The 20,467-nt window shown below is 38.8% G+C and overlaps 3 protein-coding genes across 3 annotated transcripts; all 3 read left to right on the forward strand.

Moving 5' to 3' along the window:
• Nucleotides 1-1,291: 1,291 nt before the first annotated feature.
• Nucleotides 1,292-8,159, forward strand: LOC110859588 (glutamate-gated chloride channel). Its single transcript, XM_022108550.2, has 8 exons — nucleotides 1,292-1,326; nucleotides 1,474-1,598; nucleotides 2,158-2,228; nucleotides 2,668-2,731; nucleotides 2,825-2,987; nucleotides 3,395-3,477; nucleotides 3,562-3,696; nucleotides 6,804-8,159. Exons 1-8 carry the CDS (start codon nucleotides 1,292-1,294, stop codon nucleotides 7,271-7,273), a joined length of 1,146 nt encoding a protein of 381 aa, XP_021964242.2. The 3' UTR covers nucleotides 7,274-8,159.
• A 2,855-nt stretch (nucleotides 8,160-11,014) lies between these two features.
• LOC110859590 lies at nucleotides 11,015-16,333 on the forward strand. The gene has a single exon (XM_035859620.1). It carries the CDS (start codon nucleotides 11,015-11,017, stop codon nucleotides 16,331-16,333), a length of 5,319 nt encoding a protein of 1,772 aa, XP_035715513.1.
• A 920-nt stretch (nucleotides 16,334-17,253) lies between these two features.
• Nucleotides 17,254-20,449, forward strand: LOC118432942. Its single transcript, XM_035859738.1, has 4 exons — nucleotides 17,254-17,594; nucleotides 17,857-18,221; nucleotides 18,755-18,795; nucleotides 18,877-20,449. Exons 2-4 carry the CDS (start codon nucleotides 18,119-18,121, stop codon nucleotides 19,273-19,275), a joined length of 543 nt encoding a protein of 180 aa, XP_035715631.1. The 5' UTR covers nucleotides 17,254-17,594; nucleotides 17,857-18,118; the 3' UTR covers nucleotides 19,276-20,449.
• The last annotated feature ends 18 nt before the right edge of the window (nucleotides 20,450-20,467 follow it).

A 20,467-nucleotide genomic window follows, 5' to 3' on the forward strand; every position in this document is an offset into this window, starting at 1 on the left:
TACGTAATCATGAAAATAATTCGATGGATTTGCAGAAAATGCGTCGTTTCATGAAGTTTAAATTGTTAATAACCAAATAATGAATATTTCGCAAATTAAGGGTAGGAATGGCTTGTCAAATTTTCAAAATTTTTCAAAACGCTTACTTCAAATTCATGAGATTGTTTTTGTCACAAATTGACCAAGGAGCTGCATAAGCATATTTTTATTACGCAAATTCATCCTAGGCATCACGATCTAAAGAAGTTAGACCAATCCATGAAAATCCGTGTTTTTATTCGCAGATTTGCGAGATTTACGAAAGTCATAATTTGCGAGTCTCTCATATCATAAATCTGCAGATTTTCCAAGATGGGATTCGATTAAAAATAAATAAAGCATTGTCGTGAGTACGCCCAAATTGTTTAGCTAAAATGAAAAAATTTGCGCACTACCAGGTGTCTGGATTTTGAGGAATGAAATCTTGAGCAGATTGGGGACAAATAAATAGATATGAGAGTAAATTGTTCGAGTTGATCTGATATTCGGAGGGACGCCTTGACGACGACGGGACGGGGAGAATGATACATATTTCCCAGATCGGATCTTGCTTTTTTTCTCCCCCAGTTGGACTCTGCTCTCTCGAAATTCATCACCAACTACATTGTCGCAGCCTGGCATTTCACCTTCTCGTTTTCTAAACAACATTTCCAGGAAACCTGGTTTTGATTTGGGCATCCTATACAGCAGGTTTTTGTTTCTGGATCACATTTATTTACATAAATATTTGATTCCAGGTAATTAACCAAACTAAACAGAATTGAGAATTTCAGTTTATTTACATATGCTCCCCGAATTTGAGGAAATTAGTCTCAAAACATAGATTATAAATTTAATTAGGATGGAATTTGGACAAGACATGATCTCCCAGTGGGCTCGTTTATCACATATATTAGCATTCGAAGAGTGGAAAATGCGCAGTAAATCTAAAAGCGCAAAAAAATTGTCGAAAGCGACGAGGAAACGCTTGGGAGAGTGGAGAAAATTTAGATTTTCGAAATTTACTACGCATTTTCACCTTTTCGGATGCAAATATCTCTACCAACCAAACGTGTCTATTGGGAAATCGTACCTTTTAAAAATCTCATATGAATTAGATTTGTGAACAACTAATTAAGACTAATTTGGTAAAAATGAGCGAGCATGCAGTGAGAGACTTCCATTCTGATGAGACAAAAATGTCTGCATTTTATTATTACATGAATGTCTGAATTATTTGCATTTTCCATAGTGAAACGGAAGAAAGTCAAAAATGGTGCCGATCCACGCCTGGATATTCTTTATTCAGTAAAACAAATTAAGCAATTTAATTAAGCTTTTTCAGGATGAAAGGAAAATTCATCTAAATATTTGTGTTATTTTTAAGTGTGCATGCGTGGTCGATATAAATATATGATGTGCTCAATTAATTTACATATTTCCTAAATTCTCCAGGCTCGTTCTGGTCAGTGGGGCTCACTTGGAAAATTCTAACGGGACCGGAAATGCCACGCATTCCGACATGGTTAAAAAGCTGTTTGAAACGTATGATGGAACGATTCGACCAGCCAATCCGAACGGTAAGTGAATATCTGTTTGTTAAATCTGATGACACAATTCTTACTGAGATGGTATCGATTTTTATGGTGGAGTAGATCTAAATGTGGAAATTTGCCAAGGTGGACTAGAATTATTTCGGGGTTTCGCCTCATTTGCAGACATACATATGTAAATATGTTGACGCATCAAAGAAAAAAATATTAGATGTTCAAGATGCAAAACATGTTACGTCGGGAGGGGGCATTTTGAGATTTATGCAAACGAGGTGACCCCAAAGAGCTACATATTTACATATTTCTTAATAGAGGAAAGAATGCAGGTATGTATGAAAATGCAAATGGACCAAATTGAGCAAAAAATTTGGAAAAAAGCAACTTGTGTTTCCCAAATTGTAGTCAAAAATGTAATCTGTAATCTGAATTAATCGAATTGCATTTGAATGGAATACTTAATCTAAAATTACATATTATTCATAAAAGTTAGCGTATTACAGATTACCAGTTTACTAATCAGATTCCATTTTTACAGAATTTATATATTCTTGAAGTGAATTTTTATGCTTATTAATTACGTCTGTAGGATCGTCCTCCACAATTGTCTCGATTGGGCTGACGATTGAAAACCTGCGAGATTTTGATGACGAGAAAATGGTAAGTGTTCACACATTACGAAAATTGGGAGATGGGATGGGAACCATGAATTTTGTAGTGACGCAATTTACTCAGATATTTGTAACCAATGATTGAACAGAGGGTTGCGAAAGCAGGCTGTAAAGATATGTATGTACCCAGACTTACAAAGGTTACGCGGTTGTCTGGGGATGGAAATTCCGCTGTAAATATGTAGTTTAATTTGCATGATGAATTCATTGACTGTGTTCTCCTGAGTTCGTGGCATAAACAAATATGTAAACTTCGTAATGACCATGAGAAGAGCAAAAGTAAATTGTGTAAATTTCGGATTCGTTACAAGGAGCACAGCCCTTCCATTATACAAAAATTGGAAATCTATATTACCTTTAAAAATTTTATTAATGTTGCACATTTTACGAAGTTACGATAATTGTCGTGAAGTAATATTTTTTTGTAGACGTTCTCCGTGCAGTTGACAATTGAGATGAGGTGGAACGATTCTCGTTTGAGGATAGGTGATGGTAGGTATAATTTGTAACTTTGCAAAGTTTACAAAATTTCAATATGTCTGAATTTTAAAATTTGGTATTCAAATTAACCCTTATTTTTGGCAGGTGACGAATGTGAATATGTAAACTTGCCACTTTCTCTCGCTAAAAAACTGTGGAGACCGGACATGAACTTTGTTAATGAATGCGGACATCTAAAGCACTCAGGTTCACGGGACGACGAGCATTACAGGATTTACGGAGATGGGGTTGTTTTGTACAGAACGAGGTGAATGCTTATGGAGATACTTTATGAGAAAGTCTGTCTGTCTGTTTGTTTCCCTTAGTGGAAACTGTAATGTCGAATTATACAGATATCGACAAATGTTGGATGCATAATGCTATACATTCTGAAGACAATTTGCACATTGTGGGCATAATTCAACATATTTTTCTGCACAAATCCCTCCGCAATTTTTGTTAACCCACTTTTTATTGGAAAATGGTTCAAATTTTAACTCGGAATTGTACTACCTTCTTTATAATTCCATTTACTGTAAAAATATGTTATCGTTCCATCGTGCGAAAAATTTTGATTATTAGTCAGATCCTGCCAATTTCCAAAAATTATTGCAAAAACCAAATTTATAAAACCTGCTGAGAATGATAGGTTTAAATCGATTTCGATCTTTTTAGAGTGACGGTGACGTACTTCTGTCCCATTTCCTTGGAGATGTACCCCTTTGACAAGAACACGTGTACAATGATGTTCGCAAATGGTAAAGACATTGTTCCCGAATTTCAGTGACAACTTAAAAATTTGCAACTGAACCTCCACGTGTCGATATAAATTACCTGTTTAGCTGAAAATTTAGATGATGACGTGCAGTTCGCGTGGTCTCCCGTGGACCCGCTCGTGCTGATTGATGACCTTGACCAGGCGGGATTCTGGGTCAACGGCTTTGTGGCCCGATACTGCCCTGAAGATAGCATGAGAGGTTAGACGCTTTAATATCTGCACGCGGTTCCCGACTTCCTCCTTCTCATTTAGCTTTTCGCAAATTAGTAATTATTTGCAATGTTTCCCCGAAATTAGATGTCATATTTGGTGGAAATCTAGTTATAACCATCAGTTTTTAAGGTTTCAGATTTTGCAGAAACATTACGAAGTTTACACATATTTTAGCATTACGAAATTAATCTAGTAAAGCACATAAGGGTATCACAGGTTAGCTCTACGAGGGTGTTCTAATAAATATTTTCAAAAAGTATGTTCCGCATTGTTTCTGACCAAACTTTTAATGAAATAACAAACCTCAAATACATTTACGAAGGTGTGATTTTTTTCAGTTCTGTAGGTTAACATTAACACTGGCAATAACTCATCAAAATTTACCTCGAAAATATGTCAAAATTTACGACTTGATTTAATTATCCTCCGAAAATCGCTTCCCCCTGATGTCATTCATTAACTTTCGAAACGAATAATTATCAGCAAGGGTCCTGTCTGGACTGAACAGGGGGTGGTTTGTGCAGGTAAAGCGATTTTCGTTTGCACCAGCCCTCTAAAACAGGGAGATATTTGGTGGCACGTTGTCGTCTAAAAGAGGCCAACTCTTTATTTTGACCCCACGTTTCTTTTCAACCGCAAAACCCAGCTCCTTCGGGGTTCCTGCATACGCGGCCCCACTTATCGTAGTATTTATAGCAATAAATTTTATAAGGAGGAGACCTTTTATATCCTTCAAAATAATGATCATCAATTTTTTGGCAGATTTTTGCACTTTTCCGTTTACGGGCGGTGGAAATCCCCCGTGCTTCCATTGCATAAATTATTGTGTGGTCTTCAGGTCATAATAGTAAACCCAAGTATCATATGCAACTATTAAAATATGATGCAGGTTACAGTTTTCATTTAAAAGCTCCAAATTTGCATCACAAAAGTCAACTCGATCATGTTTTTGAGATGCCAAAAGCAATTTTGATACCCAACGGAAGGAATCCATTTTCATACCTAAGTCTTCAGTTAACATGGAACAAATTGGTGGTTTTGGAACACCCATCTCATCTGCTAAATAGGACAGTTTCAATCGTGGATCTCTCATAATTGGGTGTTCAAGTTTCTGGCGGTTTTCTGCGGTGGAAACCGATTTTGGGTATCCTGACGACTTTTTTGTCTGGGTCATCTTTTCGCCTTTATTTGAAATTATTGACCCAAGTGTATTTGTGCCTTGTGTTGAGCAGTTTTCATCGTAAACTTTAAGCATTCGATCATAAATCTGCGACACGTATTGCCCCTCCAGCATTAAAAATTAAATCACACTACGATATTTAATTTGCAAATTTGGCATTTTTTCCGTCGAGGTAAAGTTTGGTGATTTATTGCTAGTGCTAATGTCAGCCTAAAGAACTGAAAAAAATCACAGCTTCCTAAATGTATCTGAGGTTTGTTATTTCATCAAAAGTTTGGTCAGAAACAATGCGGAACATACTGTTTGAAAATATTTATTAGACGACCTACGTACAAGTTTATGTATGTAGAAAGTGGTGAAGAAGTTTACACACATTGTGCATGTGAGTTATGTAGTTTTGGAGCTATATGAAAATTATAAAGTTGCAAAGAAGCGAGGTTTACGCACGTGGCGAGAGTTATACCGGGCAAGCTGATCAGACTGCCAACATGTAGGATTCCGGGTTTGAGTATGTATAGTGTGTTGCCAGTTATTCTCACGTTTATTATTCGGATTGTTCGCAATTTGAACTTCTTTTACATTTATCTGATGTACCTAAATCATACAGCGAAGTTTGCGAACTTGAAACATGGGAATGTATGTATTTAAGGTAATAGTGAAACTTGTCAGCACTGACTTACCCACTAATCACATTAATTACACATATTTACAAAAACAAAATCAAAACCAGTGTTTTTATTAATTTCTGGGATTTTAGATGTCATATTTTTCGAATCCTCAAACGTTGTCATTAGCATACACAATGTCTACTATAGGTAAAATTACGAAAGTTACAAATTTTACGCAAATTACGCTTATATAATGAGGCAATTCACGTCATCCTTCGTAACTATGTAAACAGCGTAAAATCCGTACTGTTACAAAAATTGCCAAGGAAGATCAGTTTACAAACTTTTGTAAACTTACGCAGCTCACAGGCTCAAGTTCAAGTGTTCTTTTATTCAAGTGTCAATAGATATCAGCTCATTACAAACTGGTTTACTAACCATGACACAAAATGTATATACCCTAAATAGCAACTAAATGAATAACTAACAATAAGTGGAATTTCTTCTACCAATAATAAACTCTCGACATTGTGTAACAAATTTTTATTATATCAGGCGTCTCTTAATTTTGTAAAGTATTTTGTAAACTCAATTTGGGGAAGAAAAAAATTGTTCGATGCAGGAATTTGGCATAGAGGCTGCTAAAGGCCCGTAATGGAAGAATATGAAGTGAAATTGGTAAAATTTTCACATCCGGGACCCGTTGAGGTGACCCAAATCGATTTTCATAACTTGTCTAAAAACACTGAAATTCGGAACGGTGGTACTTAATGGCTTCTAATGAAATTATATGATGTCAAAGATGAACAGAAGGGGTAAGGGGTATCCATATCGATTTCTAAGAATTTATATATTCAGCTAATATTTAGTGTGGAGTCGAAAAACAACTTAGGATTCGAATTTAAGAGGGTTAAATTTCGAAATTTCTATAGGAACAGCCTCCACTGTTCATGGTATTTATTATATCAATAAATGCAGCTCTACAAATTTCTTCCACTAACTTCCTTTTTCTGGAAATAATCGGCACTTTGTTTCAATTATTTGATAATTTTTTACAAAAATAATTGGGAAAGTGAATTCACGGGAAGCTGTTTGTGAATGTTTGTAAGTTTACGGATTTTGCTCTGTTTACGTAGTTACCAAGGGTGCGTGAATACCCTCAATGTACAATATACACATATATGTATGTACTTGATATCAAAGTTACAAGGTTTAGAAGCTAGCATGGGTATGAGTTGCAGAAACTTGATAGTGTAGAAACTTTATTAACATTGTAGACATACTTTTATTTCAAAAATCTTCCAGGAAACTACAACTGCCTGCAAATAAGCGTTTCCATCACTCGGAAACTTGGGCGTATAATGATGTCCGTGTACCTGCCAATGGCCGGAAGTCTCGCAAGCATCTGGGCATCCACAATGTTCACGCCGACCACGTCTTCCTGGCTATCAATCCGATCTCTGATCCTCTTGGGGGCGGCTGTCCAGTCCAAGTGGTGCGCCTCGATTCCCGCCGGAACAGTCAATCTTAACGCGGTGAACGATATTACTCCATTCGACGTGTGGACCTTGGGATGTCATGGATTCGTTGGTATCGCGTTGCTCGAGCTTATCCTTGTTCTGGCGATGCGAGAATGCAAATATTTCATGGGTCAGGATGGAAATCAAAATGTGGACCCGATTTGGGTCGAAGTTGCCATGAAAATTTTCTACCCGATGGGAGTGGCTGCATTTATGGGGGCATATTTCATCGCGTACTATGCATTGCGGGGGTAGAAATTCAGAACAGCAGGGAAGAGCTAATCCTAGTAAAATGTACCTTCTAAAATGTACCTTGTCAAATTTACCTTGTCAAATGTACCCTGTAAAATATACCTTGTAAAATGTATGTATCTTGTAAAATGTACCGTGTTATACGTACCTTGTAAAATGTATGTACGTTGTAAAGTGTCATAAACACGAATATGAAATTCGAAATATATGTTTATATATAGGTACATTTTAGAGGAAATTTGCTTAAAAACATCCAAAGGACCATGCTGTTACCTGAAATTTTTATCAAATTCATCTATTTCAATTATACTTAAAATAGAATTATTTATCGTTCACGCTTGATGCACACGTAGATAATCGCAGCGAATAGGTTTTGGTCTGGTTAAGCAAAGTGTTGGACACAGGTTTGAAATCAGGGGAAAGGTGTGTACATATCTGAAAATCCTGTGGTCTCCATGACAAACTCACCAATAAATATTTGCCACTATTTACAGATCTTTAAATTGATACTTCAGTACAATATTAAGATATGGCTTTATGCACAAACTTTCATACCCTTCAACAATTGAGCAGTGGAGTTGGTTCAGTACCGACTTTCGAACAAAGGTGTTCCATGTATAGGTTTGTCTAATAGTTTTGGGATTGTGGGTTACAATATCTGGTGATGATGAGATGGTGATGTGAAGTCATTGCGGAATAATAACAGTATTAGAAATAGTAAAGTTGTGAATAAAAGAGCTACGTGACTTGACAGCTTGCACAGAATGTATGTATGTTGAAATATTTATGTAAGTAGTAATAGAATTTGTTGTTTACCTTTCTCCAGTACAATTGAACTTAACATTTGACAAAAATAAAGATAATTTTTCGTCCTTTTTAGTCTGCTCCATTTTACCTGTATCTCAACCTTATATCAAACTTACACTAATGATCCCCTATTTGGCGTGCCTTGAAAGTAGAAATTAAATTGTTAAGTTAGGATGGATCCGTGTCCGAGGCACCAGATTTGGAAGAAGATTTGTACTCTAACCTTTTATGGTTTTGGCCCGATCACCCTGTCCCACCCAAGATGGAGAATAACTTTGAGCTTAAAGATATTCATGTATGGATGAATGAACAATAGGTTTATGAAAAATTATTCTCCTGTCAAAGCGAGAGGAATATTTGTGTCAACGTAATGGCGGAGTGGATACATGTGAAACGTAAAATAATAATCTCAAGCTGCCTCCGCCTAGAGTTTTGGTCATTCTGCGAAGAAAAAGACAGACTTTCTCCCACCATCTGCATTTGCATGAAAAGCACTCCTTAAGGCCGGCTAATTATTACAATATATTGTAATAATTTTATCGTATTGCAATACGATAAAATTATTTAATTTTATGTTTAAATAAATTAAAATGCATGAATAACATGTTTTTAGAGTATAACATATTATAGTATCATATTATTGCTATAAAAGTAAACGTTTGAATATATGTACAGACGTATGTTGGACACCATTAGGAAATCAGTCAGGCACTAAATTAGTCCACCTGTTTACGACACGGATACATATCTGTATAAAATCTCAAATACAGGTAAGTTACAAACAAAGGAAAGTTGTTTTGATTCAGACTGAGTAGAGAAAATGTGACTAATTAGCACTGTTTACACTATGGATGCTTACAAAAATATCTGTGATGTTGCTCTGGCAGAAGTGACGCACTGAGAAGCCATTCTCTGGCTGAAGACTTACCAAATCTGGGGATTGAGATCTCTAAATCAGAAAGTATTTGGTGTGGAGGCAGCTCCAATATTTATTGGCATTGTTTTTACAACTCTCGAAGTTGGTGGAAGGGATTTTGTGAAGCTCTTATCCTTCCACATGGCTGAAATCTGTAACTTATTTTTAAACCCTTCAAATTATTCCGTTTAATTAATTAAGGAAATTATTTATCTAGCAAAGCAAAGCCAATTCGCGATTGTTTTTGTCAAGGGCCAAATGATAGGTAGGGACTCCTTCTTCCAAAATTCTTCCAAAATCCGATAAATGAGGATTATAATTTACAAGTTTAAATAAGCAAGAAGGTAATACTCAGTTTATTATTATTTTAACGTCAACCTTTGCCAGAGTGACGTTCAGAAGGGATAGTGTGCAGAGAGAAATTAGTCGATTTTTACCTTGTCTCATATTGGTGAAAGCGTTGCGGTCTTCCTCATTAATATCACGGTAAAGTTAAACCTTGTATATATTTGGCAAAATGAAAATAATTTTTCAATCGTGTGCGGTCCTCGTTTGTCTTACGTCACTGTTCGGGAACGGAGTTGTTATTACGACCGTGTCTACGACTAACAAGCCGACGTAAGAAAATGCTTATGTATACATATAAATACATACTTAAATATGCATTAAGGTTAATGTGTAAGCATGCTATTATATTCGACAATTGTGGCTTGATTATGAATAATCGTACCTCGTGCTTTGCTAGACTTATTTACTCTAATGTGTTTATTTACTTATCAAAAACGGAAAGCTGTGAAGACTGTGCTAGTTAGGTCTTCAGAATATGGGTGAAATTTGAAATTACTTTAGCAAAGTTTATGATCTAATAATAACATGTTTAATTTTTATTAAAAAATAATAATTCAGATGGTGGGAAATAGCGATTTCGATGGGTACGAAGGAAGACATAATAAAACATGACTAATAAACATGGTGTTAAAAGCATAGCATAATAATATTGTTAAATTTTTACTCATTGATTTATGATGAGTATGAAAACGGAATTGGCATGTGTGGGAGTTATCAAATTACTCGTTGAGTAATTTTCTCGATACATTTTGAATTTAATAGCAGTTAGGAGTTGTCAAATGATATGTAGAGTTATTAGTATGCTGTAATTTTAATTATAAAATTAATAATATGCCATTATAGAATAGCATTTTCATGGAACATAAGATGCCCATGAAAAATGGTATGTTCAATATCGAGCGGGTGAGGGATGCGGAAATAAGAGTGTAAGTGGGATAGTGAGGAAAAAGGGACGCGTGGGTTCTGTTGAGAGAAGTGGGAAGTATTTTTTAGTGGTCGGTGTGTAGAAGTTAAGGAGAGCTAAGATTCCTCTTCCGCAAAAACTTAATTAAAAATATTTGATTAATAATTGTTTAGTCCATATAGTTGATTTCTCGTTGAAATAAATTGATTTGAGAGTAAAGCCAAAGGGTTTTCGTCAGTTTATTTGCGGATTTCAAGCTATTTGGAATCAGAGAAATAGATTTTTGTAACTTTACATCTCCTACGTTCTTTTCACTGTGCTTCGAAATCCTGTTTCTTTTGAGAGTGAAAGCTAAATCGGGTAGATTGGTCGGATCTCAACATTTTGGCGACCTTGCCAGGATTGTCGTTGTTGGTGCCATTGGACGTGGAGGATATTTTGTGTTCGAGTAGGTGGGATCGTGTCGCTTGGAGAGGATTCATTGGAATTGCCTCTTTGAGGACCCCACCCTGAGTATTCGGGGGTGTACGAGGTGATAATTTTCCTTTTGATTGTAACGACCTGAACTAGCCGCACTGGGAGCAGAGACGACCTTTGGCGGAAGGAAGCAGCAGTTAATTCTTGTGGAAATTTACCTGTATTGCCACTTTGTGGGCCCTATCCCGTGCATTCGGGAGTGATTGAGGTCTTGTTGACCAATTTGGTTCATTCACGCGAATTGCTTCTAATATATTTTGTCTTTTGGATTTACTATTCTTGAGGTTTGGCCATGGAGCAGCTCAAGTTTGAGAGGAAACCCATCCGGTCGTCGGTGACTCGAACCATCAACCTGATAGAGTCAGAGCTGACGAAAGAAACTCCGGATCGTCACACCCTTCGATGTCAATTAGAGAAGTTGGAGGTGTTGCTGACAAGGATCAACGAAGTAGATATCAAGATTTTGAGTTCAATGCGAGCCGACGGTTGTTCCGAAAAAGAATACGAAGAAGAAAGTCTCAGCATTGAAGAATATGAGGACAAGATAAGGAACACGAAGGTGAAGGCTGAAGAAATGTTTGTGCCATCCTTCCAGCTGCCTGGAGGTTCTCAAAGTCCAACGAATAGTGCTGCGTGGTACGACTCGGTGGGCACATCGCTCAACGGAGAGTCAAAACGAAGAAACTTTAAACTGCCGAAGATCCAATTACGCAAATTCAACGGTGATATGAAGGACTGGTTGAGTTGGTGGTCGCAGTTTAAGAAGATCCACGAAGATGACACACTGGCTGATAGTGATAAGTTCGACTATTTGGTGCAGGGAATGGTCATCGGATCCAGAGCAAGAGATGTGGTGGACGTTTATCCACACACTGAAGAAAATTATCCCAAGGCGATAGCGGCACTTCAAGAGCGATTTGGACAACCAAAGTTATTGAAACAATTGTACGTTCGAGAATTATTGAAGATGGTGATTCAAAACGCAAAGAGCAAAGAAGACTTCCAGTTGTGCAAAATGTATGACAAACTGGAATCTCATCTTAAGGCTTTGGAGTCCCTCAATGTGTCCCACGAACAAATGGCAGACTTTTTATATCCTATGGTGGAGTCAAGCCTTCCCGAGGACCTCCTTGTGGCGTGGCAAAGAAGTTTGTTCTACGGACATGACGGATCCCAGTCAAATCCACCCCAAAGTGAATTGGACTTCCTCCTTAAGTTTCTCAAGAAAGAAGTTGAAAACGAGGGGCAGCGATCTTTGGCCAAGAGTGGATTTGAAACAGATGAAAAGAAAAAGGAAGCTGTCAAGCAGAAGAAGACATTTTCTAGATTTCCCAAACCAGAATATGAATCAGATTATCCTACTGGTGCGGGGCTATTCAGTGGTCACTCAACGTCACAATGTGTATTTTGTAAGAAATCTGGCCATCAAAGTAGCGTGTGTCATAAGGCCGGGAATATGACGCTAAATGAGAAGAAAGAAGTGGTCAAGAAGAATAAATTGTGCTTGGTGTGTCTCAAGCCAGGACATTTCGCTCGTGATTGCACATGCCAATGGAACTGTGTTGCTTGCGAAGTCAAACATTGCAAGGCGATGTGTCCGCTCCGGTCAGTCGTGGATAAATCAAGTGAGCTTGAGGCATCGTCAAGTGCCACTAGAACCTCCGCTGTCAATTTCAACGTGGCCTGCCGAGGGGATGTGTTGTTAAAGACTCTTGTTTTGAAAGCATGTGGCCCCAAAGCCGTCACCAGTGTTCGACTTATCTATGATGAAGGGAGCCAACTCAGCAATTGTGGAGCTGCAACCATCAGCCTGATTGGAAGCAAGTGTATTGGACATGAATGGGGGAGAAATGTGTTGTTTGGCGGAGGAGTGACCGATGTGAAGAAGATCAATAAATATGCTGTTGACCTGAAGTCCTTGGATGGCCATGTTAAGAAGACTCTTGTACTTCGGGAAGCTGCAAAGATTTGCGGAAGTATTCCAAGAGTACCAGCGGGACCATGGATTCAAGCCTTGCGTAAAAAGAATATCTGGTTGAGTGACTACCAAGATTCTTATGTTGATAACCCGGAGATCGAGGTTCTCATTGACTACTGGGGACAGCTCGTTACCGGGAAGCAAGTGAAGTTGAGATGTGGGTTAATCGCAGTCGAGACCATATTCGGATGGACTCTTAGTGGACCTGTTCCCAATATCAACACAAATGACACCGTGGCTATGTCGTGTATTTCTTTGTTCCACGGCGAAGCATCCGTTCAGTGCTTGTGGAATCTGGACTCGATCGGAATTAAAGATCCGGAAGAGCATAAGTCGAAGCGAGAGAATGAAGAAGAAACGAAACGGCATTTCTTGAGTACTGTTTCCAGAAATAAAGAAGGGAGATATACTGTCACATTACCATGGATAGATGGAGCTCAGAAAATTCCCGACAACAAGCTGGTTGCGGAGAAGAGACTAATCGGAACAACAGCAAAATTAAAAGCCAATGGAAACTACAAATTTTATGATCAGATCTTTGTCGATTGGGAAAAGGAGGGGATCATTGAGGCGGTATCTGAAGAAGACAATTCAACCTTGTGTCACTATCTTCCACACCGAGCAGTAATCAAAGAAGAGAGCCTTACAACCCCAGTGCGACCGGTTTTTGACGCTTCTTGCAAGGTTGGAAGAAATCCCTCTCTCAATGACTGTCTGGAGAAAGGCCCCAATTTATTGGAGCTGATTCCATCGTTACTACTACGGTTCCGAGAAAGAAAACTGGGCGTGATATCCGATGTCAGGAAGGCGTTCCAGATGATTGAAGTGGCAGAAGCCGATCGGGACTTCTTGAGATTCCTGTGGTGGAAAGAAGATGTGATCAAACTTTTCCGCCATAGGAGAGTGATGTTTGGTGCAAATTGCAGCCCCTTCCTACTTGGAGCTGTAATTGAACTTCATCTTGAGTCAGTAAAAGAAGAGTTACGGCCAATAGCAACAGTTCTTTTGAAATCTCTTTATGTGGATAATTGTGTGACGTCGCTGGATTCGATTGAAGAATATGAAGAATTCAGGACTCATGCAACATCAATAATGGCTGATGCAAAAATGGAGCTCCGCCAGTGGGAAAGAACGGCAGTAGATGTTCCGGATGCAAAGCAGCAATTAACCCGTGTTCTCGGATTAAAGTGGGATAAAGTTCAAGACGAACTCTTTGTTGACATCCCAAAAGTAGAACTTCAACTTCAAGGAAAATTGACCAAGCGAGTCATTCTGTCCTTGGTACAACAAATATTTGACCCGATGGGATATTTGAGTCCGGCTACGCTAGTGCCAAAGTTGATGCTACAGAAGACTTGGGAAAGCAAGAAAACCTGGGATGAAGATTTGGACGACACTTTGGACATAAAGAGTGAATTTGGAGAATGGTGGAGGCAGACGTCAATGCTAGCTGAGGTCAAGATACCAAGATGGGCATTTCGTTCAGAACTGGTTAAATCAGTACAGTTTCACGTGTTCTCAGACGCCAGTGGGGCTGCCTATGCTGCTGCAGTCTTCGTGAGAGTTGAAGATCAGAAAGGGGTTACCGTACAACTCCTCCAAGCCAAGGCGAGAGTTGCTCCGCTTAAAAAGATGACCATTCCGCGATTGGAACTGTTGGGATGCACAATAGCGGCCAGACTCCACAGTTCGGTGGTGGAAGCCTTATCCATGGATGTAGTAGAGACATACTTTTGGACGGATTCTATGACAGCCTTATCTTGGATTCAAAGGAATAATGAGTGGGGAACCTTTGTAGGCAACAGGGTAAAGGAGATCTGTTCGCTAACCAAAGTGGAAAATTGGAGACACGTCCCAGGCGTTATGAATCCTGCAGATCTCCCTTCCAGGGGCTGCAACCCTGCCCAACTTCTCAAGTCTCGATGGTGGGAGGGACCAACTTGGTTACGAGGATCATCTGAAACCTGGCCATCAGGACAAGCAGAGGTGAATGAAGATGAAGTATTAAAAGAAAAGAAGAAAAATATGACAACAGTCAAACTCGTCTCGACATCTCAAGAGGCTCCGTGGTATTTGAGAAGATACTCGTCTTATTACATGAATGTGCGACTTGTGGCCTTGTGGACGAGAATTGTCAAGCTCTTTGCCAAACAGAATAGCGAAACTGGAGTGCTCAAACGGTGGGAGCTGATCCAGGCTGAAAAGACCATGTTTAGATTTGTGCAATCGGAAACCTTGCAAGCGAGAGACAGTATGATTGGCGGACTACGTGTTGAAATTAAAGATGGACTGATTTGTGTGAAAACCAAGTTGCAAAACCGTCAGGATTCAGTTGGCTTCAGATATCCGGTGTTATTGCCGAGTTCATATCCATTGGTGGAGCAACTAATTAGAGAAGAGCACATCCTGAATCAACATGCAGGGGTGCAATTTTTGATGGGAAGAATAAGGGAAAAGTGCTGGATTTTACAGGGAAGACGTGCCATCAAAAAGGTGGTGTCAGCATGTGTAACCTGTCGTCGTTTCACAACCAAGAAACCCTGTGTACCTCCCGCATCTTTGCCAGAAGACCGTGTCAAGACAGCTCAAGCGTTTCAAATTACGGGAGTGGATCTGGCTGGACCTATGATTTTGAGAAACCAGACCAAATGCTGGATGGTATTGTTCACATGTGCTGTCTATCGATGTGTACATTTGGAACTCGTCACTTCGCTTAGCACCGAAGACTTCCTGATGGCATTGTGGCGATTCATCAGCAGACGGGGGCGACCAACAAAGATTTACAGTGACAACGGCACCAACTTTGTGGGCGCCGACAATTTGTTCAGGAGTTTAAACTGGGAGAAGATTGAAAATCAGACTCAAGTGCACAGAATCCAGTGGCAATTCAATCCCCCTAGTGCAGCTTGGTGGGGTGGCTGGTGGGAGCGGCTGATTAGGAGCATCAAAGACTTGTTGAAAAGAGTTCTCAAAAATCGCAAGTTAACTCAGGATCAACTTCACACTTCCCTGTGTCAAATCGAAGCCGTGATTAACGACCGGCCACTTACCTATGTAACTGAGGATCAAGAAGACCTGATTCCTCTCACCCCTTCTATGTTTCTACGAGAGATTCAAGACGTAGAGTGCCCAGAAGTTGAAGAGTTGAGCGGTCATCAACTTAGCGAAGACAATAAAGCAAAGAAGAGTCTGAGGGAAGAGTTTCGTGTCCGTTTTCGAAAAGAATACCTCAGTCAATTGGTACAGCGAGGAAAACAGGAGAAAGTCCATCCATTCCAAGTTGGTGACTTGGTCCTCATAGGCGACGACAACAAGAAAAGACTCATGTGGGATATGGGACGAGTCATCGAGCTGATGGTGGGGCGTGATGGAGAAAGTCGGGTGGCCAAAGTGAAGACCATGCATGGACATCTTATCCGACCACTGCAGCGATTATTCCCATTGGAAATCTCCAATCCAATCGAAGTTCCAGTGGTGACTCAAGAAGTAGAGAAAATTACGCCTGTTACGAAGATTCAGAAGAACGAGCAAGCCGGAGCTTTCAAGAAGTCGGTGAAAGTTAACGTGCCGATTAAGACGTCACGCTTTGGACGACTACTGAACGAGCCGTCCAGATTTAGTGCTTCAAAGTGAATGTGCAGTGTACAATTTCTTGTTCTTGGTTATATGATAATTAGTTACAGATTCTTAGACTTGTATGTGGTTGATCTTTTGAGTCCTGCTCTCAAAAGATGGTGGGAGGAATGTTAAAAGCATAGCATAATAATATTGTTAAATTTTTACTCATTGATTTATGATGAGTATGAAAACGGAATTGGCATGTGTGGGAGTTATCAAATTACTCGTTGAGTAATTTTCTCGATACATTTTGAATTTAATAGCAGTTAGGAGTTGTCAAATGATATGTAGAGTTATTAGTATGCTGTAATTTTAATTATAAAATTAATAATATGCCATTATAGAATAGCATTTTCATGGAACATAAGATGCCCATGAAAAATGGTATGTTCAATATCGAGCGGGTGAGGGATGCGGAAATAAGAGTGTAAGTGGGATAGTGAGGAAAAAGGGACGCGTGGGTTCTGTTGAGAGAAGTGGGAAGTATTTTTTAGTGGTCGGTGTGTAGAAGTTAAGGAGAGCTAAGATTCCTCTTCCGCAAAAACTTAATTAAAAATATTTGATTAATAATTGTTTAGTCCATATAGTTGATTTCTCGTTGAAATAAATTGATTTGAGAGTAAAGCCAAAGGGTTATCGTCAGTTTATTTGCGGATTTCAAGCTATTTGGAATCAGAGAAATAGATTTTTATAACTTTACATCTCCTACGTTCTTTTCACTGTGCTTCGAAATCCTGTTTCTTTTGAGAGTGAAAGCTAAATCGGGTAGATTGGTCGGATCTCAACACATGGGGAGGACTTAACATCAATATTTACCAAATATTGCATACCCACATTCAATACTTATGAATATATTTGATGGACTGTCTTGGGAATACGGTTCCACGGTTTTTGTACTTACAAGGGTAGCCTACTGGTAACAATTTAGGTATCGATCCCCCTAAATAATTGTTTGTATTCCGTAGATTAAGTTCATAGGTCATTCGAAGTAATCTAGACAAAAGGGAATCGGCAATTAGCCTTAAATGTGCTACCGCCGCTGGCCTGGCTGTCTCTATTAATGAGTAGTCTGGTCACCCCACATAGTATATAGTACATAGACAAAAGGGAATTTGTAACTAATTTATGTTAAATTATTACTCCAGATCTATCAACAAATCAATTGCGAACTGGTCGTTTGTGACAGCTTTGGCGTCACTGTTCTCCTTCTTTGATGTTATGGAATGGCCGCGATTAATCACAACCTCCACAGAACGGGAACTGTCTTTCATACGAAGTAAGAAAACTAAACCTATTTGCATTACTTTGTATTTCTCCTAATCCAAATGTAAACATGCGCCAAAAAGGGGTAAAGACAACATAATTGTAATGAAAAACCTGCACCCTCCAAGCCTTTAATTACATAAGCTTTTAAAAGTTTTTAAATTTTTTTATAAAAGTAATGTTTGCAAAAAAATTTACACATGCTACAACGTCGCGAATTCGAATGAATCCCCCAGTAGTTGCATTAATTAAAATGGTATTGAATTACCCCATAGCCTGGCTCGTGAATGTGTACCCGCTTGAGGTGATGTCACTTGTGGAGGAGGTGTTAACCGAATTGGAAGCTGGATTCGAGGATGTTCAAGCTCCAAACCCTCGGAGAAAGGTGACCTGCTGGTTTTTGGCTGCCGTGGGGGCCGTGCCTAGGTTGCTGGAATGGGATAGTTTGAATGGGGCAAATGTGGATGAAGGGAGGGGGGGGGGCAAGAAAAATGTGGGTGCGAAAAGTGGGGAATTGTGGTCGAATTAATTATTTGGATGATGAAGGTGGCGTCACCTAAGAGCGAGATGGTGCTCCAGGTGGTGGAGATGGTGAGGTTTGGAGTCTTTCATGTTGGTGTAGCAGGCTGGATTTTTTACGGTGAGTGGCTGGAACGAAATGTAACTGAACAATTTTTAAACTTTGCGGAATGGGTTTTATGTAAAGTCGTGTGACAATGAGAATTGAGTGGTGTTGGCATTGCCGTTATATTTAAACGAATTGTGTGTTAGGTGTCAAATTAGAGTTTATACGGTTTGCAAAATTAGTTTACTCACTTTATGTTGACATGATTTACAAGGAAATAAAAGTAGATTTTACAATATTAACATTAATATTACAAGCTTTACAGAGCTCGCTGCTTTTACATACGTGTTCGGATTTTTAAGGATATGATTGAGTATAATTACGGGAGCTTTATAGCATTTTACTAGAAAACGAGGCTGTCAGTTCGACAGTTACTAGTTAGTTTAATTATTAGTTACTTCAATTAGTTACAGGAATTCAGATTAGTAAAGATTTGATATATTTCATGACTCTTACTGATTATTCAGTTTCCACATTTGTACGTGATAATAGTCCATATAATTTTTAAACGATGATGGATGTTCTATAAAAAATTGTATCTTTTTCAGTCATGTTCAAAAATCGGGGAAAATACATGTACCTACGAACCGTAAGTATTTCAAAATTAAGCATTTCTTTTTCCGTAATATTTCGTGTAGTTTAATGAACCTGTAAACTTTTGCTTATTAAGGTCCCTACAATTTGGGGAATGACTTCTCGACTGAAACGAATTCGTTTCTTGTTGTCGTACACCATGTTGTTTGTCCTCCTCTGGATCCCATTCGGACTTGTCGCCTCCTACGACCAAATCTACGACAGGACTAAAGTCGTACTGGAAATGGAGGAAAATGTCGTCTTTGCAAACCTTGCAAAATTCTGGATCGCCGTTTTCATGGGATACACACCAATGCTCTGCTTCTGGATCGAAGGTATAACTCGGCTGGGAGAGAATTTCTGTGCGAGGCTGTTCTGCAAGAGAGGGAACATAGATCGTCGTCACATCTCCATCATGATGGTCAGGATAAGGCCCTCGTCCCGGTCGGAACCCGGGCAACAAATCCCATCCGGAGGTAGCGAGTTCTTTGTGTAAGCAGGGCTGGGAAAAATGGCACAAATCACATGGCAAAAATCCTCGAGTTGAATGACAACTTCAAAGCAAAATATTGTTTAAGTAACATCAAATGAAGATGTGTAGAAGCAAATGTGCGGCAAAGAAAATTAGTAGATAATTCTCAGTAGAAGTTGCGTCAAATTGTTTTGTTTGGAAATTATGCAAACATACGCTGTGTTAATAATATTGGATATTCGTATAATACATATGCGCTTGTGGGAATTGATGTCGATTTGGGTTTTGACCTCCGATGGAAAAGGCAAGAGAATATGTGTATAGTTAAGAATTGAATTAATAGTTTGATTTGAAGGGGCCGTTCAAGGTAAATATGAGTGCGTTTTGATCTTTATGTGTCAGCGTGATTTTTTTATATACGTAACTCCTTATCCAATCCCCACGTAGTTTGGAAGAAAGTTGATACACTCGGAACTAAATTTTCACAAAGTCATAAGGGATGTTTCCGAGGTTTCAGTCGCGTAAAAGGAAGCTACCACGTTTTTCTTACCAAGTTTTTTACTTTTTTACTTTTTACCAAGTGGTTTACCAAGTTATTCCCGCGTAAAATTTATATTTAGCTCGTTATTTAGCCAAATCCCTGCACGGATTTTCAAAATTTTTAACTAAAATATTTAAATCTATCAACAAATATAACAATTGCTTATTTGCTTGTATCTTAAACTTTTGATTTTTGTCATCATTTTAAGTGAGAATGTATGAAATTCTCATGGATTACGACATTTCTAACCTATAAAAGTTCTAGAGGTTTGAAATTGGTCGAATAAAGAATTCTTTGAGTTTGGGGCCACACCTAGACGTGGAATTTGAATTTTTCACGTAAATATGAATGGATCCTAAATAAAGGATTCTGGTAGATTCTTAAAAACATAGTGGATGACATGTGCATGACGGGAACCTCGTAAGTTTTCCTTGCAAGGGTAAACTTTACTCTTTAATCACCTCAGCGGTTCCCTGAATTTACATACATAAAATACTGTCCAACACATAAAGTTCAGAGTGCACTAACAATGGAGGTCTCCCAACCTATGCTTACAAATTTGGCCCAAACTTGCGTCACTCACAAATATAATAATATGCAATTTGCCAATGGAACTATCTGCCAATGCGCAGGTTTGGCGTAGATATTTGCATCCAAAGCGGGAAAAATTACCAG

Source organism: Folsomia candida, unplaced genomic scaffold (assembly GCF_002217175.1).
Source record: "Folsomia candida strain VU population unplaced genomic scaffold, ASM221717v1 Fcan01_Sc027, whole genome shotgun sequence".
Classification (NCBI taxonomy): Eukaryota; Metazoa; Arthropoda; class Collembola; order Entomobryomorpha; family Isotomidae; genus Folsomia; species Folsomia candida.

Coding starts and splice junctions, on each gene's coding strand:
- LOC110859590 (XM_035859620.1), top strand. CDS start 11,015: ATGGAGCAGCTCAAGTTTGAGAGGAAACCCATCCGGTCGTCGGTGACT.
- LOC118432942 (XM_035859738.1), top strand. CDS start 18,119: ATGATGAAGGTGGCGTCACCTAAGAGCGAGATGGTGCTCCAGGTGGTG. Junction 18,222..18,754: donor AGCAGGCTGGATTTTTTACG/GTGAGTGGCTGG, acceptor TATCTTTTTCAG/TCATGTTCAAAAATCGGGGA. Junction 18,796..18,876: donor AATACATGTACCTACGAACC/GTAAGTATTTCA, acceptor TTGCTTATTAAG/GTCCCTACAATTTGGGGAAT.
- LOC110859588 (XM_022108550.2), top strand. CDS start 1,292: ATGGTGCCGATCCACGCCTGGATATTCTTTATTCA. Junction 2,229..2,667: donor ATTTTGATGACGAGAAAATG/GTAAGTGTTCAC, acceptor ATTTTTTTGTAG/ACGTTCTCCGTGCAGTTGAC. Junction 3,697..6,803: donor CCCTGAAGATAGCATGAGAG/GTTAGACGCTTT, acceptor AAAATCTTCCAG/GAAACTACAACTGCCTGCAA.